At 44.4% G+C, this 10,520-nt stretch overlaps 1 protein-coding gene across 1 annotated transcript in view; it reads right to left on the bottom strand.

Moving 5' to 3' along the window:
• LOC116353484 (repetitive proline-rich cell wall protein 1-like) overlaps positions 1–660 on the bottom strand; it is a 4,602-nt gene extending 3,942 nt beyond the window's left edge. The window contains exon 1 of the mRNA XM_031789268.1: positions 644–660. Within this exon, the coding sequence (XP_031645128.1) occupies positions 644–660 (17 nt within the window). The remainder of the gene's footprint in view (positions 1–643) is intronic.
• Between the last annotated feature and the right edge of the window lie 9,860 nt (positions 661–10,520).

The raw sequence follows: 10,520 nt of genomic DNA, 5'->3' as shown, positions 1-10,520 counted from the left end.
TCTCTCTCAGGTATGTAGGCCTAGATCATCTCTCTCTCTCTCTCTCAGGTCTGTAGGCCATAGATCATCTCTCTCTCTCTCTCTCTCAGGTCTGTAGGCCTAGATCATCTCTCTCTCTCAGGTCTGTAGGGCCTAGATCATCTCTCTCTCAAGGTCTGTAGGCGCATAGATCATTCTCTCTCTCCTCTCTCTCTCTCTCTCAGGTCTGTAGGCCTAGATCATCTCTCTCTCTCTCTCTCTCTCTCAGGTCTGTAGGCCTAGATCATCTCTCTCTCTCTCTCTCTCTCAGGTCTGTAGGCCTAGATCATCTCTCTCTCTCTCAGGTCTGTAGGCCTAGATCATCTCTCTCTCTCTCTCTCTCTCTCTCTCTCTCTCTCTCTCTCTCTCTCTCAGGTATGTAGGCCTAGATCATCTCTCTCTCTCTCTCTCAGGTCTGTAGGCCTAGATCATCTCTCTCTCAGGTCTGTAGGCCTAGATCATCTCTCTCTCAGGTCTGTAGGCCTAGATCATCTCTCTCTCAGGTCTGTAGGCCTAGATCATCTCTCTCTCTCTCTCTCTCTCTCTCTCAGGTCTGTAGGCCTAGATCATCTCTCTCTCTCTCTCTCAGGTCTGTAGGCCTAGATCATCTCTCTCTCTCTCTCACCCTACTCGACACGACATTGATGTAAAGGGTCATTCAGTCATTTAACCCCTCTGTGCTCCACCACGATGGTTCCAGCTACGATATCATAGACAGTCCTGTTGTGTTGAAAGAAGAAGGTGGTGAAGATAGAGAAGAGGAAGGCGATGGAGAAGTTCTTATTCAACATCCCGCACCGTGGAGCTGGGAGGGGAAAGAATGGGTTGGATGACGACCGCACCGTGGAGCTGGGAGGGGAGAGAATGGGTTGGATGACGACCGCACCGTGGAGCTGGGAGGGGAGAGAATGGGTTGGATGACGACCGCACCGTGGAGCTGGGAGGGGAGAGAATGGGTTGGATGACGACCGCACCGTGGAGCTGGGAGGGGAGAGAATGGGTTGGATGACGACCGCACCGTGGAGCTGGGAGGGGAGAGAATGGGTTGGATGATGACCGCACCGTGGAGCTGGGAGGGGAGAGAATGGGTTGGATGACGACCGCACCGTGGAGCTGGGAGGGGAGAGAATGGGTTGGATGACGACCGCACCGTGGAGCTGGGAGGGGAGAGAATGGGTTGGATGACGACCGCACCGTGGTGCTGGGAGGGGAGAGAATGGGTTGCATGACGACCGCACCGTGGAGCTGGGAGGGGAGAGAATGGGTTGGATGACGACCGCACCGTGGAGCTGGGAGGGGAGATAATGGGTTGGATGACGACCGCACCGTGGAGCTGGGAGGGGAGAGAATGGGTTGGATGACGAACCGCACCGTGGGAGCTGGGAGGGGAGAGAATGGGTTGGATGTTACTTTTACAAGACATGATAATAAATAATACTAATGACATAGCAAACTAAAACATGTAATACCAGGTTAGTATCAGTGGAAACAGTACCAGAAAATGAACTGCTACCAAAACAAGGGTTATTTGTCAAACTGACTCAGTTGGTAGAGCATGGCACGTGCAACAGGGGACTAGTACGAAAAGTAACAAAAAAATGTATGTACTTACGATTGTGAATCGCTCAGGATAAGAAGTCTGCTAATGACTCAAATGTAGATCGGCATTAAAACCCACTTTCAAAGACAACTTTCTCCATCTCAGGAGATAGGCTTCACATTTATGTAGTACCTTATAAACTCACAATACTCATTTACAACACTCAGGCTCCAGTGTGCCTTTCATTTACAATACTCAGGCTCCAGTGTGCCTTTCATTTTCAACACTCAGGCTCCAGTGTGCCTTTCATTTTCAACACTCAGGCTCCAGGCTCCAGTGTGCCTTTCATTTTCAACACTCAGGCTCCAGGCTCCAGTGTGCCTTTCATTTTCAACACTCAGGCTCCAGTTTGCCTTTCATTTTCAACACTCAGGCTCCAGTGTGCCTTTCATTTCAACACTCAGGCTCCAGTGTGCCTTTCATTTTCAACACTCAGGCTCCAGTGTGCCTTTCATTTTCAACACTCAGGCTCCAGTGTGCCTTTCATTTTCAACACTCAGGCTCCAGTGTGCCTTTCATTTTCAACACTCAGGCTCCAGTGTGCCTTTCATTTCAACACTCAGGCTCCAGGCTCCAGTGTGCCTTTCATTTTCAACACTCAGGCTCCAGGCTCCAGTGTGCCTTTCATTTTCAACACTCAGGCTCCAGTTTGCCTTTCATTTTCAACACTCAGGCTCCAGTGTGCCTTTCATTTCAACACTCAGGCTCCAGTGTGCCTTCATTTTCAACACTCAGGCTCCAGTGTGCCTTTCATTTTCAACACTCAGGCTCCAGTGTGCCTTTCATTTTCAACACTCAGGCTCCAGTGTGCCTTTCATTTTCAACACTCAGGCTCCAGTGTGCCTTTCATTTTCAACACTCAGGCTCCAGGCTCCAGTGTGCCTTTCATTTACAACACTCAGGCTCCAGGCTCCATGGTCACACCTTTCCATATGGAAACGTAGTGGTACCAGTGGTAGGTGACTGTAGGCCAAACAAACATATTCATATCTGTTCTCAACGCTAACCAAGATGTGTCACATGTAGTCAGCGACTGACGCAGGTAGGGTGACGTTAGATGGCGGTACCACCAGGACCCGGTTGGGTCGCACCAGGACTGAGCTGTCGCATGTCACAACTTGAAGACCCAGGAGGATCTTCCCCGGGGTGGCACCGCCCAGACCCCAGAAGATCTGAGAGGAGGAGAACAGAGTGGTGGTCAGAGGGATGCTGGTAATATAACACATGGAGTGAAAGATTCTTCAGAGAGATAGATGTTGATAGACCAGAGCTACTGCACCTCACAGAAACAGACCAGCACACTGTAGACCAGAGCTACTGCACCTCGCAGAAACAGACCAGCACCCCCAGAGCTACTGTACCTCACAGAAACAGACCAGCACCCCCAAAGCTACTGTACCTCACAGAAACAGAACAGCACCCCCAGAGCTACTGCACCTCAAAGAAACAGCACCCTGTAGACCAGAGCTACTGCACCTCACAGAAACAGACCAGCACCCTGTAGACCAGAGCTACTGCACCTCACAGAAACAGGTGCATGATCCACAGAATGATGGTTGCCTTGACACAAAATAGAATAAAGAAGTCCACCGTCTCAGCCAGGAATCTGTGGTGGGGAGAAGGGGTGGTGTATTCCAGACCTGCAGGGGAGAAGGGGTGGTGTATTCCAGACCTGCAGGGGAGAAGGGGTGGTGTATTCCAGACCTGCAGGGGAGAAGGGGTGGTGTATTCCAGACCTGCAGGGGAGAAGGGGTGGTGTACTCCAGACCTGCAGGGGAGAAGGGGTGGTGTATTCCAGACCTGCAGGGGAGAAGGGGTGGTGTATTCCAGACCTGCAGGGGAGAAGGGGTGGTGTATTCCAGACCTGCAGGGGAGAAGGGGTGGTGTATTCCAGACCTGCAGGGGAGAAGACAACTTCAGGGAATGTACGAAAGGTACGACAGTACAATAATCTGCCCTGCTTTAGACAAAGTTCAACCAAACCCCTGATCAATCCATTTCACTTTGTTGAGCCAAACCAGTCAATGTCTATGTGATTTGCCTTAAGTCTGGAGGGTTGAAGAAAGGACATAAAACAAATGCGTACTATTCAGATCAAGGCCTCAGCAGATTGTATGCATGAGTGTGTACCCATCATGGTTAGCCAGCTGCTTGCTCAAGAGGCTATTCATGTGATCCTGTGCCTTTAAAGCCATTAAATATTGAACAAACAGCGGAAAGGTGTTGTCTTTGTTTACATGATATGGATTCCCTGTAGCTATCTGAAAAAGTAGGCCTAGTACAAAACCACAAATGACTGGCAGCCTTTCTAGAGTTATCGTCATTTTTGTAATCATTGACTTGTTATAATTAGTGTACTTGTTTCGGGTGCGTTTCCGTTCTGTTGTTGCACCCGCCTTGTATCATGAGGCGGTGTCCAAGCTGTCATCTGCTGCCCGGTCTGAGTACCCGTATTCGGGGGCGCGATAGTTGTACCGTATCGGGCATCTAAAGTTGGTTGTCCTGCGGGCCACGGAGTCCCAGTCTGCGCTTGATAGTTTGTAACTACGGGGAAATTGCATGGAGAAAAATGAAACGTAGTCAGTGTCATACAGCTTTGCCAATTTGCATAGCCCCGCCCCAGTAGTACTGCTACGTCCATTCCTGCGTCTTTGCGCAGTATTCAGTTGTAGCGTTGACGTGTGTTTGCGCTTCTTGGCTCGAACTCGGCCCATTCTCTGTAGTAGTGTCTGTGGCCATGGTTCAACGACTTCTAAATCTCACAAAAATCCTTTAAAACGTCTATCCCTAGCAGATCATATTTGCTACAGTTATCCACGCAGCACAGAGGATTTAAACCCAGAGGCGCAACATCATGAGACTTCTGGGAACGCTTGCTAAGCAGACCTTCTTTGATGAGGTTTAAGGGCAATTGGCATCCAATACATGTTGCATTACCGCCACCTACTCGAGTGGAGTATAACTCCCTTATACTTCGCTTGAAAAGTCAATTAAATCAACAAATACACTACCATCTAACCCTGCACCAGTGGAGGCTGCTGAGGGGAGGACGGCTCCTAATAATGTCTGGAAAGGAGTCAATGGAATGGTATCAACCACATGGAAACCACATAGTTGACGTTTTTGATACCATTCCGGCCACTATTATGAGCCTTCCTCCCCTCAGCAGCCTCCACTGTCCTCCACTCATTAAAAACCCACCACCCTACTCCACAATTTAAACCTATCTAGTCCTACCTCAGGCCAACAACCTGAAAGGACGGGACACCACCACTCAACACACCCTTTAACTCTTCTGACATCAAATCTCTACACCCAAATACCTCTCTGTAGCTGCTACCACAACCTCTATGTTCTGCAATTTACATCCAATCCCCGTAGTAAGGTTCATAACTATTGCTATGAATGCTAAAAAGCCAATCTTACTCAAGCATACACTACCGTTCAAAAGTTTGGGGTCACATAGAAATGTCATTGTTTTTGAAAGAAAAGCTACTTTTTTTGTCCATTAAAAGAACATCAAATTGATCAGAAATACAGTGTAGACTTTGTTAATGTTGTAAATGACTATTGTAGCTGGAAATGGCTGATTTGTAATGGAATATCTACATAGGCGTACAGAGGTCCATTATCAGCAACCATCAATCCTGTGTTCCAATGGCACATTGTGTTATTTAATCCAAGTTTATCATTTTAAAAGGCTAATTGATCATTACAAAACCCTTTTGCAATTATGTTAGCACAGCTGAAAACTGTTGTTCTGATTAAAGAAGCAATAAACTGGCCTTCTTTGGATTAGTTGAGTATCTGGAGAATCAGCATTTGTAGGTTCGATTACAGGCTCAAAATGGACAGAAACGAAGGACTTTCTTCTGAAACTTGTCAGTCTATTCTTGTACTGAGAAATTAAGGCTATTCCATGCGAGAAATTTCCAAGAAACTGAAGATCTCGTACAACGCTGTGTACTACTCCCTTCACAGAACAGCGCAAACTGGCTCTAACCAGAATCGTTATTAGGTTAATAAATGATTCGTCTATGAGTAGGCCAGTTATTATACTGAAAATGTTTTTAAAAGCAACATGTAAAGTGTTGGTCCCATGTTTCATGAGCTGAAATAAAAGATCCCAGAAATGTTCCATACACACAAAAAGCGTATTTTTCTCAAATGTTGTACAAAAATGTGTTTACATCCAGGTTAGTAAGAATTTCTCCTTTGCCAAATATAATACATCCACCTGACAGGTGTGGCATATCAAGAAGCTGATTAAACAGTATGATCATTACACAGGGGCACCTTGTGCTGGGAATAATACAAGTCAACACAACACAATGCCACAGACGTCTTAATGCTAATGATTAATGCAAATGTTTCTATTATAAACATTGTTTTAGAGAATTAAAGCTAATATATAGGTGTGTTGGCTGTGATAAAGGCAATGTATTATGGGCGGTCTTACTTGTTAAATGAACAAATGAAGTAGGCAGTGCCCTGGTGCATACATTTGAAGTCGAAAGTTTACATACACTTATGTTCGAGACATTACAACTAATTTTTCAACAACTCCACACATTTCTTGTTAAAACAAACTATAATTTTGGCAGGGCAGTTAGGACATCTACTTTGTGCATGACACAAGCAATTTCTCCAAACTTGTTTACAGACAGATTTTTTTACTTAGAATTAATTCACTGTATCACAATTCCAGTGGGTCAGAGGTTTACATACGCTAAGTTGACTATGCCTTTAAACAGCTTGGAAAATTCCAGAAAATGATGTCATGGCTTTAGAAGCTACTGATAGGCTAATTGACATCATTTGAGTCAATTGGAGGTGTACCTGTGGATGTATTTCAAGGCCTACTTCCAAACCCACGGCCTCTTTGCTTGAAATCATGGGAAAATCAAGAGAAATCAGCCAAGACCTCAGAAAATAAATTGTAGACCTCCACAAGTCTGGTTCATTCTTAGGAGCAATTTCCAAGCACCTGAAAGTACCACGTTCATCTGTACAAACAATAGTATGCAAGTATAAACACCATGGGACCACACAGCCATCATACCGCTCAGGAAGGAGACGCGTTCTGTCTCCTAGAGATGAACGTACTTTGGTGCAAAAAGAGCAAATAAATCCCAGAACAACAGCAAAGGACCTTGTGATGAAGTGGAAGGAAACAGGTACAAAAGTATCTATATCCACAGTAAAACGAGTCCTATATTGACATAACCTGAAAGGCCGCTCAGCAAGGAAGAAGCCACTGCTCCAAAACCGCCATAAAAAGCCAGACTACGGTTTGCAACTACACATGGGGACAAAGAATGTACTTTTTGGAGAAATGTCCCCTGGCAGCATCTTGTTGTGGGGGTGCTTTGCTGCAGGAGGGACTGGTGCACTTCACAAAACAGATGGCATCATGAGAAAGGAAAATTAGGTGTATATATTTAAGAAACATCTCAAGACATCAGTCAGGAAGTTAAAGCTTGGTCGCAAATGGGTCTTCCAAATTGACAATGACGCCAAGCATACTTCCAAAGTTGAGGCAAAATGGCTTAAGGACAACAAAGTCAAGGTGTTGGAGTGGCCATCACAAAGCCCTGACCTCAATCCTATAGAAGATGTGTGGGCAGAACTTAAAAAGCGTGTGCAAGCAAGGAGGCCTACAAACCTGACTCAGTTACACCAGCTTTGTCAGGAGGAATGGGACAAAATTCACCCAACTTATTGTGGGAAGCTTGTGCAAGGCTAGCCAAAATGTTTAACCCAAGTTAAACAATTTAAAGGCAATGCTACCAAATACTAATTGAGTGTATGTAAACTGACCCACTGGGAATGTGATGAAAGAAAGAAAATCTGAAATAAATCATTTGTTCTACTATTATTCTGACATTTCACATTCTTAAAATAAAGTGGTGATCCTAACTGACTTAAGACAGGACATTTTTACAAGGATTAAATGTCAGGAATTGTGAAAAACTGAGTTGAAATGTATTTGGCTAAGGTATTTGTAAACATATGCCTCAGTGCAGTCATATTGGTGGCTTATTGGAGGAGTGGCTTTCAGTTTGTTATTTTTGGCCACCCATCGCATGAGAGTGAATGTCATTCCAGTTCATCTGAATGTCATTCCAGTCTACTCCATGCTATGAATTCTATCTGAATATGTGTATGCATGTTTAGTAAAAAAAAATACAAATAATGTCCTGTTTGGAACACTGACAAGTAGAGAGCAAGGTGGGCCTGGCCGGGCCCACCCAGGCCCAGCCATGCCTAGGCGGCTGGGTCAACAACAAACTATTATTACCAGTTAAGTTAATATACCCTGCACATTTCAGGCATGTGTGGTGGACTCACCACAAGGGAGCAGCAGTGTCTTTCACACATTTAATAAAAAGTTAAACTTGTAGTTTTTAGAATTGGGCAGTTTTCTATCTGCTTTAGCTTCAGCCAAACTTTTAACCAATTTCCATCTTTTAAAGTGAACCTATTCTATCACCGTGAACGACAGCTAGCCTAGCGGTTAGAGCGTTGGGCCAGTAACCGAAAAGTTGATGGTTTCAATCCCCCAGCCGACTATGTTAAAAAATATGTATTTGTGTCTTTGAGCAACACCCAAATTGCTTTTGTAAGTCAATCTGGATATTAAGAGATTTTGCTAATCGAAAAAAATAAAAAATATTTAAAAGTTCAATGCCAGCATCAGCCCAAGATCATTTGCAGATGCCTAGACTTTTGTCATCTATATTTTTGAAGATATATTAAAAGCATGAGATATGGACAGAATAAGACTAGATTCTAACAGCAAAGAGGTGACCAGTTTTGTCATGATTCAGTGGGCTAAGTGTGTAATGCTCATGTCAACATCCAGCAGTAAATGCACCATCCTCTGTGATCTTTAACTGGACTAAGCTAGTTAACATGTATAATACAGTGGCAAGGAAAAGTATGTGAACCCTTTGGAATGATCTGGATTTCTGCATAAATTGGTCATAAAATTAGCTCTGATCTTTATCTAAGTCACAACAACAGACAAACACAGTCTGCTTAAACTAATAATCGCTGAAGTTGGAGACTTATATCTCCCTCACTAACTTTAAACATCAGCTATCTGAGCAGCTCACCGATCGCTGCAGCTGTACACAGCCCATCTGTAAATAACCCACCCAACTACCTCATCCCCATATTGTTATTTATTAACTTTTTTTTGTTGCTCTTTTGCACACCAGTATTTCTACTTGCACATCATCATCTGCACATCTATCACCCCAGTGTTCATCTGCTAAACTGTAGTTGCGTCGCTTCAATGGCCTATGTATTTCCTTACCTCCGTACTTCATTTGCACACACTGTATATAGATTGTTCTATTGTATTATTGACTGTACGGTTGTTTATCTCATGTGTAACTCTGTGTTGTTTTTTGTCGCACTGCTTTGCTTTAACTTGGCCAGGTCGCAGTTGTAAATGAGAACTTGTTCTCAACTATCCTACCTGGTTAAATAAAGGTGAAATAAAAAAAGAAATAGAAAATAACACACAAATTATTGTATTTTTTCTTGTCTGTCTGTATTGAATATATCATTTAAATATACACAGTGTAGGTTGGAAAAAGTATATGAATCTCTAGGCTTCTCCAAAAGCTAATTGGAGTCCGGAGTCAGCTAACCTGGAGTACAATCATTGAGACGAGATTGGAGATTTTGGTTAGAGCTGCCCTGCCCTATAAAAAACACTCACCAAAATTTGAGTTTGCTATTCACAAGAAGCATTGCCTGATGTCAACCAAGCCTCCAACAAAAGAGATCTCAGAAGACCTAAGATTAAGAATTGTTGACTGCAAGTGCACAGAGCAGAATGCTGGATGAGGTTAAGAAGAATCCTAGAGTGTCAGCTGAAGACTTACAGAAATCTCTGGGACATGCTAACATCTCTGTTGAAGAGTCTACGATACGTAAAACACTAAACAAGAATGGAGTTCATGGGAAGACAACACGATTGAAGCCCCTGCTGTCCAAACAAAATAATTGCTGCACGTCTGAAGTTCACTAAGGAGCATCTGGATGTTCCACAGCGCTACTCGCAAAATATTCTGTGGACAGATGAAACTACAGTTGAGTTGTTTGGAAGGAACACACAACACTATGTGTGGAGAAAAAAAGGCACAGCACACCAACATCAAAACCTCCTCCTAACTGTAAAGTGTGGTGAAGGGAGCATCATAATTTGGGGCTGCTTTGCTGCCTCAGGGCCTGGACTGCTCTATTCTAGTGCTCTGCTCTATTCTAGTGCTCTGCTCTGTTCTAGTGCTCTGCTCTGTTCTAGTGCTCTGTTCTAGTGCTCTGCTCTGTTCTAGTGCTCTGTTCTAGTGCTCTGCTCTGTTCTAGTGCTCTGCTCTATTCTAGTGCTCTGCTCTGTTCTAGTGCTCTGCTCTATTCTAGTGCTCTGCTCTATTCTAGTGCTCTGCTCTGTTCTAGTGCTCTGTTCTCGTGCTCTGCTCTGTTCTAGTGCCCTGCTCTGTTCTAGTGCTCTGCTCTGTTCTAGTGCTCTGTTCTAGTGCTCTGCTCTGTTCTAGTGCTCTGTTCTAGTGCTCTGCTCTGTTCTAGTGCTCTGCTCTATTCTAGTGCTCTGCTCTATTCTAGTGCTCTGCTCTGCTCTAGTGCTCTGCTTTGTTCTAGTACTCTGTTCTAGTGCTCTGCTCTATTCTAGTGCTATGTTATGTTCTAGTGCTCTGCTCTATTCTAGCGCTCTGCTCTATTCTAGTGCTCTGCTCTGTTCTAGTGCTCTGTTCTCGTGCTCTGCTCTGTTCTAGTGCCCTGCTATGTTCTAGTGCTCTGCTCTGTTCTAGTGCTCTGTTCTAGTGCTCTGCTCTGTTCTAGTGCTCTGCTCTATTCTAGTGCTCTGCTCTAT

The sequence above is a fragment of the Oncorhynchus kisutch genome, linkage group LG14, assembly GCF_002021735.2.
Source record: "Oncorhynchus kisutch isolate 150728-3 linkage group LG14, Okis_V2, whole genome shotgun sequence".
Lineage (NCBI taxonomy): Eukaryota > Metazoa > Chordata > Actinopteri > Salmoniformes > Salmonidae > Oncorhynchus > Oncorhynchus kisutch.
Note: the sequence above shows the minus strand (reverse complement) of the source record. Positions and strands in the feature narration are given on the sequence as shown.